The 24758-nt window shown below is 40.3% G+C and overlaps 2 protein-coding genes across 5 annotated transcripts in view; both read left to right on the top strand.

Moving 5' to 3' along the window:
* Window positions 1-215: 215 nt before the first annotated feature.
* cfap251 (cilia and flagella associated protein 251) lies at window positions 216-12028 on the top strand. Of its 3 annotated transcripts, XM_026188059.1 has the most exons (20): window positions 216-763; window positions 869-1009; window positions 1183-1292; window positions 1380-1488; window positions 3289-3369; window positions 3463-3540; window positions 3630-3671; window positions 3772-3992; window positions 4087-4260; window positions 5092-5342; window positions 5441-5592; window positions 5724-5900; window positions 6010-6194; window positions 6282-6396; window positions 6579-6742; window positions 6844-6934; window positions 10849-10992; window positions 11067-11295; window positions 11415-11528; window positions 11622-12028. In XM_026188059.1, the coding sequence occupies exons 1-20, from the start codon at window positions 569-571 to the stop codon at window positions 11747-11749; spliced, it is 2901 nt and encodes a 966-aa protein (XP_026043844.1). In that variant the 5' UTR covers window positions 216-568; the 3' UTR covers window positions 11750-12028. The 3 variants fall into 3 exon arrangements, 2 of the variants coding, with proteins under 2 accessions (XP_026043844.1, XP_026043845.1); XR_003274093.1 differs by lacking the exons at window positions 11067-11295; window positions 11415-11528; window positions 11622-12028 and adding an exon at window positions 9167-9344 and having other exon boundaries at window positions 10849-10908; XM_026188060.1 differs by lacking the exons at window positions 10849-10992; window positions 11067-11295; window positions 11415-11528; window positions 11622-12028 and adding an exon at window positions 9167-10096.
* A 398-nt stretch (window positions 12029-12426) lies between these two features.
* Window positions 12427-24758, top strand: part of mlxip (MLX interacting protein) — a 28213-nt gene continuing 15881 nt past the window's right edge. For both annotated transcript variants that reach the window (XM_026187133.1, XM_026187134.1), the window contains exons 1-5: window positions 12427-13021; window positions 17107-17213; window positions 20184-20266; window positions 20468-20557; window positions 20683-20724. In XM_026187133.1, the coding sequence (XP_026042918.1) occupies window positions 12699-13021; window positions 17107-17213; window positions 20184-20266; window positions 20468-20557; window positions 20683-20724 (645 nt within the window). In that variant the 5' untranslated portion in view covers window positions 12427-12698. The remainder of the gene's footprint in view (window positions 13022-17106; window positions 17214-20183; window positions 20267-20467; window positions 20558-20682; window positions 20725-24758) is intronic.

Genomic DNA, 24758 nt, shown 5'->3' on the forward strand with positions numbered 1-24758 from the left:
TCAGAACCTGTGATACATCAATTAGAACTGGAGCAACTATAATAATTTTTATTTCATAATTTTTAAAGGCAATTGAATTTTTTTTTGTTGACAATTGTTTTCATTGGAATGTCTATACTAAACTTATTTAGGACATTCCTGGCTTACTATGAGCACCAAAGAAAGTACAATGTTTATTTTTTTGACAGTAATTATCCTATAAGTAATGTAACAATTACAATAAATAAACATATTAAATGACCAGAAAGATCCTCCTGGTGTTTTCATATCGAAAGGAAAGCATTTCCCCCCACCTTTAATGCTTTCGAGTGCTTTTGTGACTATCATGCTTTTAATTTGAAAAGGCTCATCCGTTGATCTTCTGTAACTAGGCAACGAAACGCTTCCCTCCAAGTAGCAGCCAGACAGAACAGACAAAAACTTTTGGTAGGAATAAAATTAGAAAGAGCAAATATCGAATAGAGCTTAAATGTGTTGTTTTTCTGTTACTATTTGGCCTACAGTTAATTTAGGGCAAGGATAATAAGGAGAAGGCTTATATAAGTACCAAAAGGTAAGGTTAATCATAATGGAGCCACCCACAAGCTATGAAGCTGAAAAGCACCCAGTAGTGGGACAAGAACAGGACAGGGGAGAAGCAGGTAAGGATAAAGAAAAGGAAAACTCTGACATACCGAGGAGGACTGGGCAGTCTCAAGTCTACACTGCAACTAGAGACACACTTTTCTCAAAGAAGACAACTGATGCTGAAGCACATGTACTGGTAAGTATGTCCCAATCAGTGTTTATATTTGAGTGTAATTTGAAAGTATTTGTCTGTTTTACTTCACATATTCTTGGCAATACCCTAAACCTGTCCTTCATCCAGTCACTAGATTTCATCTGTGGCATGAGCCCTGCTCTTCCCGTTTTCACTCTGCAAGACCAGGATGAGCTGGTTTTGCTCTATGCTGCGGCTCATGTTGGAATTATTTACAATCACACCTCAAAGTCCCGGCACATGCTTAAGGTAAAAATCACTTCAGCTTTTTGAACAATGTAAGAGTAAGTCATTGCTTTAAGTTGCAATAAACAGTCTGAGAAATCAGATCATGTTAGCCTGGGTTTTCATGTTAAATGTTCACAGTATATATCTTTTCATAACAGGTGTGCAGATTTATATATTCTCCTTAATATCTTCAGGGGCACTCCCACTCCATTTCATCTATGTGTGTGAGTGAAGACAGACGCTGGATTGCAACAGCAGACCGGGGACCAAATGGCATGGTGATCATATGGGACTCCTACTCTGGGTATCTCTTCATTCTTCACACATTGAGGCATTTTCACTGCATTAACCTTGCTCTCAATGGTAACCACCTATATGATAAATGTTACAGTATTCCTGTGAACACGTTGTTTGACTGTCACCCTGACGCCGGTGTCATAGCAATAGCGTTTTCAAGCGACACAAAACATCTGGCAACACTTGGGACAGAAGAATTTCAAGTAAGTATGGCAGCTCAGGGCTGTCACAATATCAAATTTCCACCGAGCTATTGTGCTGGCAAAAAATACAAATAAAAAATAAATCACTGTAATCATAATATGTGTATGGAAAATAAAAAATGATAGCAGCATCAGTAAAATGTATATAAATTAATCGCTCTTTTTTAAATTTGTTTTTCTAATATTTCAATGAAACTGCATTTTAGTCATTTTAGGTCATTTTTTTAAGAGTCATATCACCATGTGGGATTGGCAGTCATATGGAAAAGAAGGTTTTGCAGGACGGTTTCTGTGAAAAAATAAGTACACCCCATGAATCGGTGGCTTTTAGAACCACCTTTAGTAGCAATAACCATTTTCTGTATGACTTTATCAGTCTCTTGCATTATTGTGGAAAACTTTTGACATTGCGGTTTGTGGGTATTCATTTATTCACCACTCTCTTAAGGTCCCAGCACAGCATTTTAATCAGGTTGAGGTCTGGACTCTGACTAAAAACTTTGACCAAACTTTTACATTATGACCTAAAATCTCCACTTAGGTCTCATCTGTCCAAAGAACATTGTTACATAAGTCTTGTGATTTGTTCGGATGCAACTTTGCAAAACTAACCTGTTTTGCCATGTTCTTGTTAGAAGAGAAGAGGCTTTATCACGACAGCCCTTCTAGACCAGCCATACTTGATCAGTCTTTTTCTAATTTTCTAAATATAGCATTTATCATGCAAACCAAGGACTTTAGAGTCTCCGATGTAGCTCTTGAGTTTTTTTGCAGTTTCTCTGAGCAGGGGTGGATTTGCTGAGACATCCATTGCTGGAAAGACTGTGAGACTGTATTAATACAAACCTAACCTGAAAGTTCCAGACCAGCAAACTGCCAAAACCTCTCCTGTTACAGAGGTGCTCACACTTGATGAGGATAAGCATATAGTTTACAGCAAAGATTATTAGATTAGATTTACATTTCATATTATATCTATATTTCTACATTTATCTGTCTATATTTACATAATATCTCTATCATCACCTGGCTGCTAAAGCAGTAAGTGTGCACTTTGTTTTTCACATGACTGCAGCTGGTCAAAAAAAGTTATAGCGCATGCAAGGTCTCCCTTTTAGTTGCATTTTACCAGACTAATCTTCTAGCCCTGTTATTTCCTGGTCAAAAGAAATGTCTAATATAGTCAAATTTCAACATTTGTAAGTATAGACTGTGAAATGTTGACAGTTTGGCCATATCGCAATGATGAAACAATTTTAGTGAAAAAGTGAACCAAAATAGTGTGATTTTTGACCCCCTCCTATGCAATCATGAGGCGTGTAGCTCAGAGAATGCTGCTGATGTGGAAGGTAACATTTTGTATGGCTTATTTAAATATACTGCAGCTATTACACAAAAAAAGCTGATTCTGAGGATGTTTTGTGAGAGGGAGCAATTGAAAACTTTACACATTGTATGCTGTCCTTTTCACTCAAAATGGTGTAAGTCAGTTATTTAACCAGAATTGTCCAAACGTATACAAAATTACAATTACATAGTTATTTATACTATTATCACATTTTATTTTACATATAAGAGTTACACTGACACCCACAGTTTAGATACACCTAAAAAGAAAAGAAGTTACTGCTGAGATTATGAAACATGCTCTTCACGAAAAGGGAAATTTTATATTAAGCAACACTTCCTGGTCTTAGAAACACTTACATACAAACACAATAGGACAAACAGTGCCTGTATGGTAAAAGCAAACTTTTCATGAACTGACAATCTGCTTAAATTATATGGCGATCTTTTCAGCGTGTGTGCATTTGGGACTGGACCAATGAATCAGAACAGCCTTTGTGGTTTACCGAGCTCAATCCTAAATATGGTTTTCAGGTAAATATGCTTTCTCAGTATGTGAATAGCACCTTTGCTTTATGGAAACGGCACTGTGGTGAACAGATGTTGAAGTGTTAAGCTGTTTTTCAGGATTACATCATGTTTAGGCTGAAGAATAGCTCTCAGCTGCTCAGCAGCAGTGAAAGTCATGTGTTATTCTACAGCAGCGTGAGTTCAGCTGTTCAGTATTTTTTTTTAAAAGCGTAGTACAACTGTTATGTATTTATTGTGATAGTGATAGACTCATCCTTTTTCAGGCAAGTGGAAGTCTGCAGTACACTGACCTGAAGTTCAAGAAGGTGAAGATAATCTTCTAAATTTGAAGTTGTTATTAAACTGTCTGTCTCATTATGTAACTGAATATATTGATTTGTGTTCTGGTGTGTTTTGCCATTACAGTTCAATAAGGAAACCAGTGGTGCTGCTGAATTTACTTTGGACCGTTCTGAAAATTTTGGTGTGGCAAATATGTCTCTCAGTCGGTCTGTGTTTCACTGGGAAGAGCCTAAGATCTTAATAGCCTCTGGAGGTGGTGTTGTTGAGTGGCTTGTGAAAGAAGACACGGCCAATCGAATCAACCTCCAGCAACAGCAAATCACTGTTCTGGCCGTCACCGACAGGTGGGCACAGCAAGAAATATTGTCTGTTGTTGCATGTGAGTTGTGACCTGCATTTACCGGTTCCTAATCTATCTTTGTCTGTATGCTTGCACAGCTGCATCGTAACGTGCAATACTGAAAGCCACATCTGCTTTTACAATGGCAAATTCACCCTGCTCGCTCGGTACACTGAATTAAATCTGGATGCCATTGTTTCTATTTCATTTTCCAAAGAGTGGATAAGGAGGCAGCAGGAGTACAGACTGGATTTCAAACCCTTAATTACCAGGTATACAAATTTACTCTACTACAGTGTTCAGCCTAAAGAGCCACTGAACCAGTAGATCAGACTTTTACTGGCCATAAAAGAGACACCAGTCTGATTACTTTCTATACTCAAGTACATAGCAAATATTATTGGTAGATTTATATTTTATATTATAAATCTAAAGCTTGATGCACTGTAGTAACCACTGCTTCCCTTTTTAGATTCAGCCCTGTACGTTGCAGGTACCATTGCTAGAGAGAGATGGATTTATTTCTGTCAGCACTCAGCAAAAATACAAGATAGACAGACAGCTTCTATTTTACCTACTTCTCCTTATATGAGTTTGTGGTACTGCTATGTTTAACAAACTTGTGGTGGACAGGAGCAGACAAAACTGTGGCTTATTTTAAAAAACAGCTGAAAAATTCATCAGTTTAGACAGGCGTTTGGGTAATGTTTTTGTTTAATATGTTTGTTTTTTTTGTCTGATGTATTTTTACATTCCCCGCAAAGTACTTTGTAACAGATTCCTGGCTTTAAAAGTGCTATGTAAATAAATTTTACTTACTAACTTTACTTACAAAAAGTTCACTTTTCTTCTTTTAATTTATGTGCAGAGGTAGTTTAAAGAGATTAAAAGAAAATAATAGTGAGCATCCATTCATGTTCACAGAGGAATTGATCTGTGCTGGCCAATCAACATAGGCCACACACTTTTTTACTGGCTCAAAGCCATCAGGACACTTGTTATGTTGAACCCGATACTATATCTTCACGCTGAACTGTTTTACACAGCATAATGAAAATACACATTATACATTTTTAGGCAAGCTGACCTGTCTTTTTCTGCAGGAACTTCACTGTGACCACTGTCAGTCACAGAGTTGTGCATGTGAACGCAGAGAGCCTCATCACTCGAATTGTGCTGGACGAGGATTATGAGCCTATACATGCACTGACATGCCACCCCAGTCAGTCAGCTGTGGTCACTGGCAACCACGGAGGCATTTTAGAAATGTGGGACTATAGCAGCAAAGTACGCAGTGGTAGAAAGGTCTTTAACACAGAGAAGCAGATTCAGTGTGTCACATTTGACCCTAAAGGTAAGGTCAGACTATGTTTAAAAAGAAAAGTGCTTCCATATCCTCAGTGTGTAAAAGCTGCTGTTAGATTTTGTTTGTCACATTTCATTTCTAAACAGGATTATATCTGGCTGTTGGTTTTGCAAGTGGAGCTGTTCACATACTGAATGCCAGAACCTTAGAGAGTGAACAAGAGGAAGCTTTACATTACACCAAAGACAGCATCCAACTCATCACCTTCTCCTCAGACTCAAAATATCTCGCCACTGCGGTGAGTGAGAGAACTGTGTGGATTGGAATTTGTTATAATGTATTGAGTTTTGTTAGAGCTGTCATTGCTACAGAAACATTTTTTGTTGTTGTTGTTGTTGTGAGATGATTTATGATTTGCGCGTCTGTCAGGATGCTGGAAAAGCAGTGTCAGTGTTTCACTTGATCACCAAAGAAGGCTCTTTACCTCAGTGGATGCATTTGGGTAGGATCCACTCTCACTACAAGCCCATCAAAGATCTTCTTTTTGGGGTTCACCTGGACAGCACCCAACCCAGACTACTCTCTCTGGGAATGGACTGCCAACTGGTTAGTCTACCTGGTCTAAGTTGCAGCACTCTTGTCTACTTCACTGTTTTGTTTTTGACACGATAATGGTACACGCAAATCTCTGTGCTTGTGTGGAACTGAATAAAAGGTGGAGTACGACCTGGAGAACAGCAGCATGGACCGGCTTGTCATCTTAAGCTCGGAGCGCATTGAGCAAAGCGGCGTGCCAATGTGCATGACTTGGTATCCTCCCCTAACGGCAGAGCAGTTTCTCCTCATCATCACAGATCAATATAAGATGAGGCTTTTCAACAGCACAACAAAGATGTGCAGGTCTGCAAAATACTGTAACAAGATCAGTCAGATGTTGTGTCACAGCAAAATACTCACGCATCTCTATTACATGTTTTACAAAAACAGAAAGACCCTTCAAGGCCCAACATATGGCTCTCCAATTAAAAAGATAGTTGTTCTTCCCAAGTCTGAAAAAGCTGATACAAACTCATATTACCTGGCGTTCATCACAATGGAAAAGGTCAGTGTTTGCAGTATTTTACTGACAAATGTTTGACTTTCACTTCCACCAAATGGTGTGTCTTGTTTAAATTCCTGCAGTCGACTGAATGCAGACGTTTTTTGTGTCTTTCTTTTCTCTGATCAAATTGTCATCACATTGACAGTGATACTGTCATGAAGAGTATTTTGTATTTTCTTTAGTTGGGTCTCCAGATTCTGCCACTGGATGGGAACCCCTACAAGTCAAATGCTTTGATCTGCCATTCAGCAGGAGTGTCTGCGTTTGCCTGCTCCTATGATGGCAGATTCATTTTCACTGCAGGAGGAGCAGACTGCACAGTCCTCTCATGGGAAATAAACTTGAAGTATGTTTTTTTTCTAAATAGCAACCTTGTAATCAGTCGAAATGAAAGAGCAGTATAATGATGTTTCCTGAAATCTGTCTCCTTTCCTGTGATGAATGTAGTGTGCTTGAGGCAGCAGCCGCTTTGGGCGGAAAGGACATGGTACCTTTTTACAATCTCTTAGAGGGAGGACGAGATGGCAAGTTCTACAGAGTGAGTAAAATTTTTCCTTTTTCTGCTGAGCTTTAAGTAAACAAGCATAGCATTATTCAGATTTTTTTAGACTGAAACATGTTAGAGGCACACTTACTCAAGTGCTTGTTAATGCAAATATATCAGCTTGGATAGGGCAGCAGTGTATGTAGACATGGTCAAGATGATGGTCAAGGCACCCTGCTGAAGGCCAAACTGAGCATCAGAATGGGGAAAAAGGTGATTTAAGTAACTTTGAACATGGCATGGTTGTTAGTGCCAGATGGGCTCATCTGAGTTTTTCAAAAACTGCTGCTCTGCGAGTATTTTCCCACACAACCAATTCTATGGTTCACAGAGACTAAATACCCAGTGAGCGGCAGTTCTCTGGGGAAAAAATGTGTTGCTGATTTCCTGAGTCAGAGGAGAATATCAATACTGCTTTGACCTGACAGAAAGGCAACAGTAACTTAAATGACCACTTCTTGCAACGAACGTATGCAGAAGATTAACTCTTTGAAGCAGATGGGCTACAGCAGGACATCCCAATCATCCCCCCAATCATCTCCCAGTGTCACAGTGGATCAGGTCAGGAGACAACTGAGGAAGCTTTGCCCCAGGAAGGCAGCAGGCCCAGACAAGGTGTGTCCGAGGATGCTAAAGGCGTGTGCTGCTGAACTTGGGGAGCCGGTACAACGAGTCTTCAATCTCAGTCTGCGACTGGGGAGAGTGCCCGCCCTATGGAAGACATCCTGCATCGTCCCAGTCCTCAAAAGGAACCGGCCCAATGAGCTGAATGACTTCCGACCGGTGGCACTGACGTCACATCTTATGAAGACTCTAGAGCGGCTCTTCCTCAACCTCCTCCAACCACAGGTACAACATGCCCAGGACCCACTACAGTTCGCATACAAGGCGGATGTCGGAGTGGAGGATGCCATCCTGTACCTCCTGCATAGAGCCCACTCACACCTGGATGGGGGAAAAGGCACGGTCAGGATCCTGTTTCTTGACTTTTGCAGTGCCTTTAATACCATCCGGCCCTGTATGCTTCAGGAAAAACTGAACAGGATGGAGGTGGACCCCTGCCTGGTCACTTGGATCTCCGACTACCTCACTGACAGACCACAGTACGTCAGGCTGAAGGACATCATGTCTGACACTGTGGTCAGCAGCACAGGAGCACCACAGGGAACTGTGCTGTCCCCTCTTCTCTTCACCCTGTACACCTCTGACTTCTGCTACAACTCTGAATTATGCCACATTCAGAAGTTTGCAGACGACACAGCCATCGTGGGGTATATCTGGGATGATCAGGAAGAGGAGTACAGAAGTCTGGTGAGGAACTTCGTCACATGGAGTCACACAAACCACCTGCAACTCAACACCTCAAAGACCAAGGAACTGGTTGTGGACTTCGGGAGGTCCAGAACAGGTCCACTGCCGGTTCAGATAGAGGGAGAGGAGGTGGAGGTGGTCAACAAGTACAAGTACCTCGGGCTGTGGGTGGACAACAAACTGGACTGGTCATCCAACACAGAGCACCTGTATAAAAAAGCCCAAAGCCGACTGTACTTCCTCAGGAGGCTGAGGTCTTTTAACATCTGCAGGAAGCTCCTGAGGATGTTTTACCAGTCGGTGGTTGCTGGAGTACTTTTGGGGGAGCAGCACAGCAAAGGAGGACTCATCCAGGCTGGAAAAACTGATCAGGAAGGCTGGCTCTGTGGTCGGCATGAAGCTGGACACTCTGGTGACAGTGGCAGAGAAAAGGACACTAAAGAAACTGCTGCACACGTCCATAAACAACCAGAGGAGTCTGTTCAGTGACAGGTTGCTTCTCCCAAAGACAAGAACCAACAGACTTTTAAAAAAAAACCCTCCTTTGTCCCACACGCCATCAAACTGTTTAACTCCTCTCTGGAGGGGAAACAGGAGGACAAAGGAGGGGGGAACAACTAAGCTGTAGTGCCTCTTCACTGTGCAATACTTTTTGTTAATAACCAACGGTGCAATAGACTTCAATACTTGAAATGTGCAATTCCCTTATATTCTTATTCCTATTTATTCTATTCATCCCTTTTGTATATGCTTTATTTATATATGTCTCTGTATTTATATATGTGTATATATGGTATTCTGCTCACATTCTGTAACTTCTGTCAGTGCTGTGCTATTTGGAAACCGAATTTCCCAGAGGAACCCACCTGAGGGATTAATAAAGTTTTATCTTATCTTATCTCTCTTATCTTACAGCAGCTAAAAACCACACCGGGTGCCACTTCTGTCTGCTAAGAACAGGAAATTGAAGCCACAATTCACACAAGCTCACCAAAATTGGACAGGGAAGAAAAAACATCTGATGTCTAATGAGTCTCAGGCAGATGATGCTCAGCTGAGCACCAACCGACTCCACTCTGCCATCTATTCAGCAGTATGTGGACTATAAAACATGGGATAATAAAACTCTTGACCATCTATATGCAGACAGCAGGAATGCATACAAAGCCCCCGCCCTGCACCCAGTAGGTATTTCAGACAACAACCTGGTCCTGTTAAGATCTCAATATGTCCCTGCTCTTCAAAGACTCCATGTTGCCATGAAGTCTGTGATGAGGTGGATTCAGGAAGCTTGCGAAGTTCTGCTCCATACTCCCCTTCGACAATGCAGAGTCGGACAAGCCACGTGGGGATGACATCATCAGAATCGTGGATTGTATCACAAGTTATATAAATTTCTGCAAGGATACCATTGTCCTAAACAGCATGCCCGATGTTTACCTAAGAACAAACCCTGGATCACCATTGACCTGAAAGCCCTAATGAATGAAAAAAGAGGGTTTTCAGTTCAGGAAATAAAAACGAGCAAAAAAGGATACAGTACTGGACCCCCTGTTGCCCCTCCCCACACAGCACCAATCTTAACACCTCATCAGCCATCAAACGTTCTTCCACTTTGTGTTCCTCTGCCTGTCTCAGTGAGAGACAGGAAGTCACTAAACAAACTGCTCTCAATCATCCGCTCCACACTACAGAGGGACCAGAGCTCATTCTCCCTCAGATTTAGTGCTACCATAAAGAATGCTACAGGAAATAATTCCCACAGTCCTTTATATAACTCTACCATAACTCTTCTTTTTGTGACAGGTGAACACACCTGTCAGGATATAAAAAAAATTCCAAACATTTTACACACTTTTTGCACTACCTCAGATTACCCCTGAGGTAGTTTTACTTTTAGTTTTAACTTTCAGCAGTTCTGAAAGCAAAAAGTGGTCCAACATGGACGATCAACATGTAACTAATAAAGTGTCCACTGGCATTAATGGCATTATATAATATGGTATTTTGTGCACCAAAAACTACAATACATGTATGTATTTGTTTGATCTCTGGTTGTTAAGCACCTTAATATAAATGTCTTTTTTTAATTCACGGAGCTCTGTTGTTAAATGTTTATGTATTAATTCTCCTCCTTTTACTTACTATTTTTTCTTTTTAAATTGTGTTTATTTCATTGAGCTATTCTTTTTTTATTTTTATTTAAACCTACATGACCTAGACAATAATTTCCCAACTTTCCCCAAAAAAGTTTATTTAATCTAACGGATTCATTGTGCTTTTAATTCTGTTGGTTCTCAGAGAGAAAGGCATATGTGCATGAATTTCGCTTATTTAATTGAAATTTTCTTTAAAAAATATGAGCCTACACTTTTTTATGCATGGCTATACAAAATGAGTTTACAGAGAAATATATTTTAAAAAAATATGGCAACTATTTTGGACATTCGGAACTGAAGACCAATGCACATGGCCACGCATAAAATGTATTTCTAAATAGTACAAGAAAATAAGATAAGTCCTCGCCCTAGTACAAGTTTTAAAACTGTTGTTTACTGTGACATTTTAATCAGTAATGGGAGTTCTTCTGTCTTTAGGAGATGGAGGACTTTTTTTATTACTGCCAAGTCCATCATCAAGGCGTGGACTCGATGGAGAAACGACAAGTGTCTTGCAAAATCCCCTTGTCAGAGGTTTCCTCTCTCATGAGAGCTTTGGGGTACTATCCTACTGAACAAGAGGTAAATTCAGTGAAACTAAAACCGCCACTTAATCTCAACCCTTTAATAACAGTTAAACATATTTTCTTCACCAGATAGAAGACATGCAAAATGAAGTTAAGTTCAGTAAGTATGCCGAAACAGGAAAATATGTAAATGACGTTGACCTGGAGGAATTTATCAAGCTGTATGTCAACCACCGGCCGGCCTTCAGCATCTCTAGCAGTGATCTGGTTAGAGCTTTTTGGGCCCTTGGGAAGGTTGACAGCACAGGACAGCCTGTCCTACAGAGACAAGAGCTGATAGAACTTCTACAGGTTCGAGGTAACGAGAATGATTGGTCAGCATCTTACTGGTTATAAATCTTAATCCTATGGTCCATGTTTTATTGTCAGTTTTTATTAGCTCATCCAACACGTTTGTTATTTTGATATTAAACCCAGGAGAACACATGACAGAGGAAGAGGTGGTGGAGTGTTTCACTGCTCTTTTAGGCCTCGATGATGTGGAGGAGGAGGAGGAGGAGGAAGAAGGAGGGGGACTATCTGAACCTAAAAGTGTGTAATGCAACAACATATACTTCCAAGTCATTACCAAAAAATTCACATAAATGCTGAGAATAAAATATTTTTTTCTGTGCATGTACTCAGGTGGACATTCAGAGTATACACTGGACTCTGTGATCCCAAGTGAGATATCTGTGGAGACATTCACAGGTCAGATCCTGGGCTTCACGTCCTCAGCCGAGCAGAGCAGCAAGTCTTCCCCTCCAGAGTGATGAACCAAAAACGTCTGCCTGAGAATCTGTGTTTATGACGAGGTTTTAGCTCTGCTGGTCTGTTTAAAGACCAGCAGTATTACTGTAACATGTTATTAACAGAAGGTAGAGTGTAATCTGTGTTTAGCTTAAAATATAAAACATTATATCTTATACTAATACAAAAAGTCAGTTAAGCAGTAGAGAGTTTTTTTTCTGTTGATATTTGAGTGTTTCTGATGATAATCGCTTCCACATGTTAAATGTAGAAAATGCATTCTAATAAAGGAAGATTTAAAACAAGTCTTGTTCTCTTTTATCAGCCGCTCCCTTCATAGGTCGCCACAGCGGATCATCTGGCTTCCTAGGATCTTCTGTCAAATCATCCTGCTGCATGTCCTCCTTCACCACACCCACGGATCTTCTCTGAGGTCTTCCTCTTTTCTTTCTACCTTGCAGCTCAATATTCTAAAGCCCTTTTTCTGATATATCACCTATCCTCGCCAAACCATCTCAGACTTGTTTCTCTAACCTTGTCTCTAAACCACTAAACCCGATCCTTAAATTAAAGATATTTTCACAATTCACAAGCGTGATCATTCGTCTTTCCTCGCTGCAGAAACGTGCCTGTGGCTGCAGGGTCTGATTAGTGGGCGGGGCTCTGCGGCGGCCCAATCAGAGGCGCTTTTCGACAGGAACTTCCTGCTCTGGGCAGAGGGTCCAGTGAGCAGCTTCTCGTCAGCTGGTGGTTGAGACTCGTAGCTACGTCAACTCAAGACAACAAGTTAAGTTGGGAGTTTAATGACCGACAGCGAGCTTAGCGATGAGTGAACCGAGGGCCTCGACTCCGCGGCGTGAAGCTGGTGAAGTTTAACGGTCGGCGTGTTCTCCGGAGAGACTCATGAAAGGGAGAGTTTTATTGTTCTAGCTTGCTGGCTAACTTTAGCCATTTGTCTGGTGAGTTATCGACATGGCTATGAGCGAGGTGTCCCTGCGGCACAAATATCGTTGCCCTTCCGCGAGCATAAAGCAGGAGCAGGATGACGACTCGGACACGGAGGAGACTCACCTAGGGCTGAGGAAGGCAGAAGGACTGGAGTCTCAGATCATCCATAGCGGACACTTCATGGTGTCCTCGCCCCACACCGAGCATCCGCCGAAGAAAGGCTACGACTTCGACACTGTCAACAAACAAACGTGTCAGACCTATCATTTTGGAAAAGCGAGCTCGTCGCACTTCTCCATAGACGCCTCACTGACGAAGCTCTTTGAGTGCATGACTCTGGCGTATAGGTAAGTTATGGCGAACTATGTAAACACATGGGGACTATTCATTTTCACTTTAGCTCCTCCTCACCCACTCCTCCACGCTGAGCTTTCCTCTATGTGCAGAGTCAGGCATGGGGCGACTGCATGCGGTCACGAGTCTTCCTTTAACTTCCTGCTCGATGATCATGATTTTGTAGGGAGTGTGGTCCTGGAGATAGTTGTAGAAGCCTTACTTAGATCAAGGAACTAGACACGGAGAAAAAACAAGCCCTGCATCTAATTATGTAGGGATTTAGGTTGAATTGTGTAAATTGCTAAAAAAAATATCCTCTGCAACTCATATTATACTACATGACATCACCGGGTTGTGAATTTGCAGTATTTTTTATTTTGTAGAAATGTAGGCCACCTTTCCAGTAAGACTACTTTCTTTTGATTGGGTGCTTCTTAAAAAAGTTAGTTAGCACTAACTACTGCAACTCGCATTCACTCAACCACACACACATACAGTGACTTAACTAAAACACACACATCCACTCTACCACTTGAGACAGTTCTACTCTGTTCTGCTCTAGTTCTACTCTGGCCAAGCCGCATTGTCCAAAAGACTCACACAGTGTGCAGTACAGTAAATAATACTCAGTACAGTAAATACATGCAAAAATGATGCAACGGAAAAGAATTGGTCAAGAGGGACAGGCTGTAAAATTTGACAGGAAGAATGGAAAGACGGGAAACTGTGAACCAACCCCTTTGGATCGTAATAAACATTTCCCCTTAAGGCACTTTGGAATTTTTTTTTTTGTTTGTTTTTTAATTTAATGGTCAGTCTTTTTACAATTCAGCACTCAGATATCAGAATGGTACACCTGCATCCCTTAAGTCCACAAAGCGTCAGTGATTTTTATCATTGATTGTTTGACTCTCCCATCTTGTTGTTATCTCACACTGAACAGACAGAACCGTTACTGTGTGTGTGTGTGTGTGTGTGTGTGTGTGTGTGTGTGTGTGTGTGTGTGTGTGTGTGTGTGTGTGTGTGTGTGTGAGAGGGAGAGAGAGCGAGCCATATTGACCATTGCTGAGTCAAGCCACATTGTCCTATCTGTGTGACCACACATTAATGTTTAGCATTATAGTCGTTAGAGAATATTTCAGGGCTCTGGTAATTAAATTGTTCCTACTTAAATTAAGTTGTACCTCATCCCTTCTTACTAACCCCATTGAGTTTTGCAGTTTTCTCATCCAGGAACCCTAGAACCAAAAAATCTGGATGCAGGAATCAACTAGATATGTTGTTATGCTGACCCTTGTGCACAGTGGATGTTTATAAAAGTTTAATTTGTTTTGTGGCAGGCTTATCTACAGTCATGTGAAAGAGGAAGTTTTCACAGGACTCTGTGCAATCCTGTTAAAACCTAAAAGCACCCTTACTGCTGCCACAATGAAGGAAAGTAGCAGCCAGGTTTTATAGATCATCAGTAAATGTGAGCACCTTTATGAAAGCAGAAGTTTTGCCAGTTTGCTGGTATGGACATCCCAGAAAATTCACCTCAGATTAACCAGTGCTCGTAAAACCAGCAAAAACCACAAAGAGCTATGTCTCAGACTCTAAAGGTCTCAGTTGAAATGTCAAATGTTAAAGTTAATGACAGAAATAGAAAAAGACTGAACAAGTATAGCTTGTTTGGACGGCCTGTTTGGAAAAAGTCTCTTCTCTCATTGATAACAGGATGGGAAAACACAGCAGCAAATCAACAACAGAATGTCTGAAAAAGGAAAGGATCGAGGTTTTGCAAATGGCCCAGTCAATGTTCAGACCTCAACCCAATTAAAATGCTGTGGCAGGACTTAGAAAAAACTTGTGCATAAACAAATACCTGCAAAGTTTATATAACTGATGCAACATTGTAATGAAGAGTGGGTGAAAACTTCTCCACAATGGTATGAGTGACTGATAAAATCCTGCAGCAAACAATTACTTGGAGTTAATGCTACAAAAAGGTTGATCTACAAGCCGTTGAATCATAGGGCGTAATTAGTCTGTGGGCAGAGTCCTGTAAAAGCGTTCCTTTTCACATGACTGTACTTGTTATTGTTTCTTCGCTGATTAGACATGAAGTTAGCATGGCAATTTTTCCTGTGCGCTAGTGGGATGAATCAAACATACTGATCATGTCAGCACTCTGAGTTGAACTGTAAACAAAGCTGCACATGCTTCTGTGGTTGTAGTAGAGGTATGGACTGTGTTTTAAAGACATTTCTACTTGGTATGAAGTCAATGCAGAAGGCTCTTAAAACTAGCATTCTCCTTCATAGCCAACAGACTGGTGGTTTTATAAAATGAGTTTATATGACTTGGTGACATATCAGATTAAAAGAACAGGACACCCCCACCATGACCCTGGCTCAGGCCTGTACATCAAAATTTGCCTTAGTTTAAAATCTGATTTCTGTGCCATCATCATATGTGTAGCACATAAGTGCTTCAGAATTAAAAATATTTATTTCTCATCAATAGTTGATTCATTTTAAAGCCAAAAATATGTCAATTATTCGTGTAAACTGTGCATCTCAAGTTTCCAGTTCAATTACAGATCCAGACAATGTTGAGCAGTTATGCCTGAGCAGGGATTTATAAAATTAATTGACAATCACTATAACTCAATTGCCAGTTGTTCCATGCAGCTCTTATTACAAGATAATGCCTCCATGCAATACTTAAATCAGATAAATAAAGCACCTTGTTATTCTGAAAAGGTAGAATTTGCAAACTTACAATCAATAAATGGGATTATTGATTGTATGTTTGCATAAAAGCAGTGCTTTTGTGCAGATTTAAAGAAGAAGGTTTAAAGATGGTCCCTATAATGGTACATTATAGTAATAGTGGCCGTACTCATAGTTTTCTGTTTACAGCTATGTTTGAGGTGCCAGTTGCTCAGAGGATTTCCTTTGCCCTGATTATTTAAAGATACAGTTACTGTTCTGTTGTTTTTGTTGTAAGTGATGAGGGTTTATTTCAGCAAAAGGGCATTTACCATTGAAACGGTTGTATATGCTCCAAAAGACTCACACAGTGTGCAGTACAGTAAATAATACTCAGTACAGTAAATAAACAAACAAATGATGGAAAGGAAAAGAATTGGTCAAGAGAGACAGACTGTAAAATTTGACAGGAAGAATGGAAAGACGGGAAACTGTGAGCCAACCCCTTTGGATCGTAGTAAACATTTCCTCGTTAAGGCGCTTTGGAAATTTTTTTGTTGTTGTTTTTTAATTTAATGGTCAGTCTTTTTACAATTTAGCACTCGGATATCAGAATGGTACACCTGCACCCCTTAAGTCCACGAAGCGTCAGTGATTTTTATCATTGATTGTTTGACTCTCCCATCTTGTTTTTATGTGACACTGAACAGACAGAACCGTTACTGTGATGTAATCATTAAGCGCACATGCTGTACACATACCTGCACATACAGATGAGTTCCTCCAGTGCTCACTTGTCTCAACATTACCGACGTGTGTGTGTGTCTGTGTATTAGTGATGTTACTGTTTGCGTAAGCAGCAGGAGCAGCTGCCATCATCTTGTTGTATAACTTGTAACTCAAGCATGACTTTAAACAGGCTTCCTTTTTCTTGTCTGCCTTTGCTTTCCCGCTCTTGTGGTTAGACATAAGTCACGGGTTGAGCAGGCGAACAACACATGTGGTTTATTTTCACACCTTTTTTAATGTGATTATACATTTTTATTTATTTACATTTTGTCCTGCGGCCCACCTCTGTTCAAATATAATTAGCCAAATTTAGGCCGCACAGTTGGTGAAACTCTTTCGTCAGACACATAACTCCTGTCAGAGGATGGTGCTCCCTTACTTTTTTACTAATTGATGGGTGTTGGATCAGTATAGCCTCTAAGTATCACTATTAGGCTTTAAAAAAAACCTGTGATCATTTCACCTGAAAAAGATACGCGATTAACGTGTGCATGATCAATTAATCAAAGAAAAAAACTGTTTGTGATTTGCTAATGCAGGTTATTCTTACAGTATTTTAAAGGTTTTGGTTTGGTCTTACAGTTATTTCACTGATGTTTTTCTTTCCTTTTCAGTGGTAAGTTGGTGTCTCCAAAGTGGAAGAACTTCAAAGGGCTAAAACTGCTTTGGAGAGACAAGATTCGCCTGAACAACGCCATATGGCGAGCCTGGTACATCCAATGTAAGAGTTCCACAGTGCTTTTCATTTCATACACAAAATGTGAAAGTGACTGTTTTTGGTTAATATTTAATTAAACATTGCCTTCAGTGTAACACAATTTGAATCAATCATAGAATCCAGTTATTTTTAGAAGTGATTACTGTTTTGCGGTTTCTTTTGATGTGCTGCTCTTAGTTTCTCTAACTGCATAGCTCTTTTCTTCCCAAATGAATTTTGCACCAGGTATGTTTAGTTTCACTCCTATTTAATTGGTTTTCAGCTAATTAAAGTGGAAATAAATGTATGTTTAAAAGAAAAAGAATTCAACACAAAATGATTGACTAAGAAGCCTAATACAGTACTGTGGAAGTCTAGAGGCACTCCTCATTTCTTTAAGTTTTGCTTCTGGACCTTTGTGTAATTTTTTTAAAGTGGTCTTAAGCAGTAGTTCTCCAGGCTTAAAAGTCTTTCAAAGTTTTTCTGTGGACAGCAGCTGCTTTTTTTTCAGTCCGTTAATTCTACCTCACCCTTTTCAAAGAGATAATTTTATTAAGCGACTTAATGCTGCTATATATGACACTAAAGCATAAAAAAGGCATATAACTCCAGGGATTAAGCAGTGTTGTGTCTACTCATAGCACTGAACTTATCAACTTATTTTTTTCTGTCAGGTTTCCCCCACCCCCCCCCCCCCCCCCTCTATTATAAAATTTTAGCAATTATTGTTCCAATGTGTAATTTCTAATGAGACACTAGTTTTAATCACTACAAAAACTGCATAAAGATCTAAAACAATATGCATAAGAAGGGGAGGAACATGAAAGGCTTTGAAAAACTAACTACACCCATAATTTAGTGCCTTGTAGAACCACCTTTAGCAGCTCTATGTTGAAGTACTTGTTTTACATGTGAATTTATCTGCCTCTCACATTATTGTGAAGAAATTTGGCCCGCTCTTTTTTTTTTTTTTTTTTTTCTTCTTTTTTTTTCACAATGTTGTTTCAGGTCAGTTTTGCGGGCGTTCATTTATGCACAGTTCTCTTAAGGTCCTGGCACATCATTTCAGTCAGGTTGATGTCTGGACTTTGACTGGGCCATTGGAAAACCTCAATTCCAAGTTTGAGCTGAGCTTTAGCTATTGAACAGATGGCTTCACATTTGTATCAAGAATGCACTCTGACAGTTAGTGTGAGGTGTCTGTGTTTGGTTTATTTTGCAAACTTTGCAAGCTGTGCTGACATGTTCCTTTAGAGAGAAGAGGAGTTCTCCTGGCAACCGTTCCAAACAAGCTGTGCTTGTTCAGTGCTTTTGAAGTGATCTAAATGTAACATTTAACATGCTAACTGAAGCCTGCAGAGTCTGAGATGTAGGCTTGAGGTTTTTTTTGTGTGTTTTAAAAAATATATATATATTTATTTATTTATTTTTATTGTTTGACTTTTTTCTGGGACATCTCCCCTTTGGATTGTGGGATTATGTTAATATACACCTGAATGCTCCAGGTGAGCTTTGCAGATGATCAGTTAATTAATCAAGTGCATTTGATTTCCAGTGCCTTCCTTTCTTAAAGCTATCTAAGCAGTAAGGGTATAGTTATTCACAGGACTGCATAGAGCCTGTGAAAACTTTGTTTTTCATGTGACTTTAGATCCTGGGGGGAAATCAGGTCAGAGCACAGGAAGTGTGGAATCAGCAGTATGTGTTTGATGGGCTTCATAAAAATCTCTTGCTATACCAGATAAATTAGAAGCCATTTACAAACAACAAAGAAATACAGGATAGGATGAGATATGCACTTAATAATGATACTAAAGGGAATGGAAAGGATGTCATGCCGGTCTTACTTCCACCATAATAGATCTTAGAGACAGTTTCTGATCTTCTGTCTCCAGTATCCTTTCATACACAGGCTGATCCAGCAATGTGAGAGCAGAGTGAAGGGGTTTGGAGAAACCTGTAATCAACCTCTCTTATTATCACTGTTGAAATCTTTTACACATTTTGTGGGACATGTACTGACCTGAATACTGCTTTTAAAAACGCTTTGTTGGAATGGACTATTAGTATCATGGTTAGGACATGTCAGCATGCTTTTCTCACTGAAATTATAGTTCAAGCTTCTATTTGTGTTTATAAATAGCTACTTGTGGTCCTTCTGATATAATACTTTATCACATGTGAAGATGTTTCTTGAAAGTCATTACTACAGCAGAGGCTTAGCAACTTTTCCAGACATGCAGTAAACCTAATTCTAGAAAAAAATGAAAAGTAAACAGAGAAGCACACGGACTACACTTATAATCCATGTTTTGCAAGCTGAGCCACTATGTTTTGGCTAATATATTTCAAAGTTATACCAGCCTGGCGATAGCTGACTTAAAACTGAAAACTGCATGTCTTAAATACACTTTGATGTGAATCTAAGGTCACCACAGGTGACGCCTGATTTGTGGAAGTGACTAATAGTAACTTTCATTTACATCACTAAGTAAACTAAATCTGGGTCAAGTGTTTCTGAGCTGGGTGAGTTATAACTAAACAAATAGAGCTATTTATTTTAACAATGAAGCTTTCATTTGCAGTTGTAGTCAAAATGTTACATCCACTCATCGTGGGTATAAATGTTGAAGCAATTTTGGGCCTTTGGTCAATTCGTTGAACTCTTCTTTTTCTACGGTGGAAAAAGAAAAGGGTAAATATATAGACGCAGTCGTTTAGAAATGAGCGTATTCTAGTTTGTTTTGTTTTCTGTTTTTAAATCACCAGAGATGTATGCAGTACAATCATTCCACCCTGGAAAAATAGCAGTTTGAAGAAGTCATTAGGGGACCAAAATAACCTTGACATTCGTGTGCATGATGAATGTATGGGAACCCTAACTGTACATACCTGTTATGTTGCTTGTTTTTTTTCATATTCTGCAAATATCTTTTTCTAAGATGGAAAAATCCAACTCTCTATTTTAAACTTGAGTTATTTTTCAAACCCCAGATGTGGAGAAAAGATCGAATCCTGTTTGTCACTTTGTGACACCACTTGATGGAAGTATGGACCTGGACATCCCTCGTCCTGAGGTAAAGATGAAGAAGTTGTGATCATTGTGAGATGCACAGAGACTTGTTTTTTCTTTTCACTGAAATCATCCAGTTGTCCAGACACTCAAACCACTTTCTTGAAATTGATGTTTGTTTTCCTTTCCTGCTTCCTTTCTTTGTACCATATGCTTCTCATAGGCTTCGTTTTAGTTCCTATCTCTTGCCTTCTCTCTTTTCCAGGCCATCGCTGCAGAGGGGAAATGCTGGAAAAGAAGAATTGAAATTGTCATAAGAGAATACCACAAATGGAGAACATACTTTAAGAAAAGGGTGCAGTATAGTTTTACTGAAACATTGTTTCTGTTACAAAGATGCTGAGAAATTTTAGTAGACATGTTGTTTGGCCATAAAGCATAAATATTTATTTAATGTTGAACTTGTGAACTCTTTTATAGCTACAGAAACACAAGGATGACGACCTCTCGAGCTTACTTAAGGTATGCAGCATTGCAACATGCTTAGGTCACTAACAAGACGTTAATATTAACATAATCATTAGTGTCAACATCTAACATCTGTTCAGCCAGATATTGATACTGATGAAATGAAACCACACTAACCCAGTCAACTTGAAATTATTTGTACTTAGAAGATCATCTGTGACTATGCATACAAGGCACTTATGATTGTGTGCATCTAATTTAGCTTGTAAAACTATGTACTCACTCACTCACTCATTCAGGGTCCCATTATACCCGGCATGTGGAATATTGTCACCTCTCCCATCATTTCCGCCAGTCGTGCACTTCTTGATGTGCACGACAAAATGTGTGTCGCGACACCTGCACACATACCCCCAGTCATCACAGCCATCCCTCAGTTTGATATCCGCTCTTCAACGAGCCAAGCTGCGTGGCGGTACCTTGTTCCTCTCCTTCAGGGAACAGAAGTTATAGATATAACCGTTCATTCCCTTTCATTCGATTCAGTTGATTCACTAGGTACAGCACACAGGTATGGAACATTTCTACACGCCCCACAGAGCAGCCACCGAACTAGAATCAGACCGCCAGCGCTTTAGCGTGTGGTAGACCCAGCAGAAAGGACATCATGAGCCACCAAAGGGGCTGTGACATCCAAATGATAGAACTGAACAAAAGTAATGCCCAACTAGCTGCAGCACAAATATCATGGCCCTTTCAAAAAGAGCCCATGATGTTTCCATTCCCATGGTGGAATGAACTCTCACACCCTGGGGCAAAGCAAGACTCTTGGTGCTGTACACCAGTGAGATGGCTTCTATAATCCAGTGGGAAAGCCACTGTTTAGGCAGAGCAGGACCTCTGGCTGGATTAGCAAAGCAGACAAACAACTGGTCACATAAACTCACATTCTGAGTAAAACCAGAATCAAACATTATGCCAAGGTTCCTAACAGAGAATTTTGCCAAATAACCAAGAGGTCCAGGTGTCTCATTTATCCCAGACATGCATTATTCTTGTGCAAAGATAATTATTTTAGTTTTGTCTTAATTTAACTGAAGAAAACCATCCACCTGCCAGCCACTGCTTAACAGTGTCAGGGCACTTTAACAAACTGTGGAGTTTAGACATGAGCGCTGATGTCGAGGTGTGAGTGTCAAACCTATGGTTCAGGAGAATACTGGAGCAGCTACCTGTGCTGTAATGCTGACTATAAATGGATGTGGTTGTGTGATGTCATCACACAACCATGTGAAAGGACCAACATGCCGGGTATGGTGGCATCCTCACCCATTCAGCACTGTGCAAAAGTTTGAGGTGTTAAATTTAAAGTGGAGCTTTAAAGAAAATGAACCTGTTGATTAGTTTTACTCAAACTTCAGCCCAAAATAAAATCTGTATTTGATGTTAGTGATCATTCACTTTAAAACAGCAACTGTTTTTCTGGGGGTTTATGTCAGCTTCTGTTCCTTCATGCAATCCCAGACGCAGTTCATGATAAAATTTGAGCTCTTTGTGGAGCCTAAAACATTTTATTTTTGTTTTGATGTGAGTGAATATGGAAATAAAACCCCACTCATCTGTCCTCAGTACTTCCTCCGTGAAGACGTACAGTGTCCAGTCAAAAGTCATACAAACTGATATTTTATTTGACTACCTGTAGCTTTAATGACGGCACACATTTGCCATGGTGACATTTTAATAAGCCGTTTTCTCTTTTCAGTAAATAATCTCAGGGCATTTATTTCTATCAACAGTTGCATGAATTTTTCACCAACAAAGGTTTTGTGTTGATGCGATTCGAGTGGCAGCTTATAGTGCTGTGAATGTCTGCTCATATGTGTAAGTGGACTCGTATTTGTATAGCACATTCCTAATGACGCAGAGTGCTCAACTCACACACACATTCATACAGCAATAAGCTTTATTACCCTGAGCTTAAAGGTGGTATGACTTACAGCCGTATCACTCTCTGGTTCAGTGAGCATGGCATTTCAGTATATTCAGGTAGTCAGCTGACCTAAAACATTGCTTAAATAGGCCTGAACAACCGGAGCAACCCCAGATCACAACACCACCTCCACTAGGGATCATGGATGCATTACTTCAGCCATTTCTCTTCTTACCCTGCTTCATCTAGTATTGGTATGAGTCCGATGTTTGTGCTCCATAGCGAAATGAAGTCTTTTTTTTTTTCCCAGTTAGTCTCACTAATTAGTGGTTTTCTCGAAGCTGCACAGCTGTTTAATTTCAGTCCCTTTAGTTCTCTTCTCATCATGTGTGGAAATGCTGTTACTTTTACTGTTATCAACATATCAATGACTTCTAATGTTTATTTATTTACTTTTTTAAGATTTAATTTCTCCAAATGTTTTTCCAGACATGATTGTTCAGGATTTCTTTTGATTTAATAGTATATTAGACAGTATTTAACTCAGTTTTACCCTTTTCAGTTTTTTTCTTTGCTTGATCTAGGACAATAATTTGGCTGAAATGGAGTAACACAATTTCCATGAGTATGGGATAGATTTTTCAACGTGGCTGTTTAAGAAATGAGAAGCTAATCGCTGCATCATTTACAGTCAAATAACATGTTGCAAGCTGAAACATAGTAATCATTGCAGTAATTATCCAATTATTGGAAGACTCTTGGCTTTTTGCGTAGTTACATCCAGGTGGTGACTTATTTTGGGGGCTGGCCATTGCATGCCTGTTGCTGAGAAAAGAAGGAATGGGATGGGAATGTGTTTTCCGTTTCAAAGATGAAGCCAAAATAATGCAGGCTATATCAGCGAGGGAACAATGTTCACAGAGGACAGAGGAGTGCCCACTCTGAGTCGAGGACGAGTTCCTGCCCCAAGTGGAGGAGTTTAAGTACCTTGGGGTCTTGTTCACGAGTGACAGGAGAAGGGAGTGAGAGCTCGACAGACGGTCTGTTGTGGTGAAGAGAGAGCTGAGAGTAAAAGCGAAGCTCTCAATTTACTGGTCGATCTATGTCCCTACCCTCACCTGTGGTCACGAGCTGTGGGTAGTGACCGAAAGAACGAGATCACGGATACAAGCGGCGGAAATGGGCTTCCTCCAAAGGGTGGCTGGCCTCTCCCTTAGAGATAGGGTGAGAAGTTCGACCATTTGGGAGGGGCTCAGAGTAGAGCCGCTGCTCCTCCACATCGAAAGGAGCCAGTTGAGGTGGTTCGGGCATCTGACAAGGATGCCTCCTGGGCGAGGTCTTCCAGGCATGTCCCACCGGGAGGAGGCCCTGGGGCAGGACACACTGGATAGATTATATATCTCGGCTGGCCTGGGAACGCCTTGGTGTTCCCCCAAACAAGCTGAAGGAGGTGGGTGGGGAGAGGGAGGTCTGGGCTTTTCTGTTTGGGCTGCTACCCCCGCAACCCGGCCCCGGATAAGCAGAAGAAAATGGACGGATGGATGTTTTGAGCTGCTTTTTATGTGTTGAAAAAGTATTCAGTATGGAGAGATCATTCGGACAAGTTCAAATGATTTACGAGATACAGAATTTGAATAAAAGCTATTTAGTGATTAGGATGTGGAACAGCGGAGCAGTGACCCAGCAGTGACAGGAGTTTGGACAGGATCCTCTAAGATCTAGAGACTGATGGTGGTGAAGAGGGAAAATGGAAGCTTTGATGGGGCTCTGAGACACCGGGGGGAGGTGGAAGTGCATGAATGCGAGTCTGACATTACAATGACAGAAGAGCACTGAGATCTGAAGCATGCAGGAAGCAAGCTGATTGGGTCATAGAAGAAAATGATTGGACTAGAGTAATGATGTCAGTCTTGAGTTTGACAGCATGGAAAAGTAAATGTAAACAATAAATAAATAAATTAGCAGCCTGCTTGAATGTAGATCGAGGTTAATCTTTTAGGCTTCACTTAAAAGACTGAATTGTAGCTTGTATCGTTTAAAAAAACCAAACATCTAAAATGCATAAAATGAAATTTCCCATCAAACTTTTGCACAGTTCATGTAAATGAGGAGTTCACAATACTACGTGATGCTGCATGCTTGTGTGTTGCTAACTGGT

The sequence above is a fragment of the Astatotilapia calliptera genome, chromosome 12, assembly GCF_900246225.1.
Source record: "Astatotilapia calliptera chromosome 12, fAstCal1.2, whole genome shotgun sequence".
Lineage (NCBI taxonomy): Eukaryota > Metazoa > Chordata > Actinopteri > Cichliformes > Cichlidae > Astatotilapia > Astatotilapia calliptera.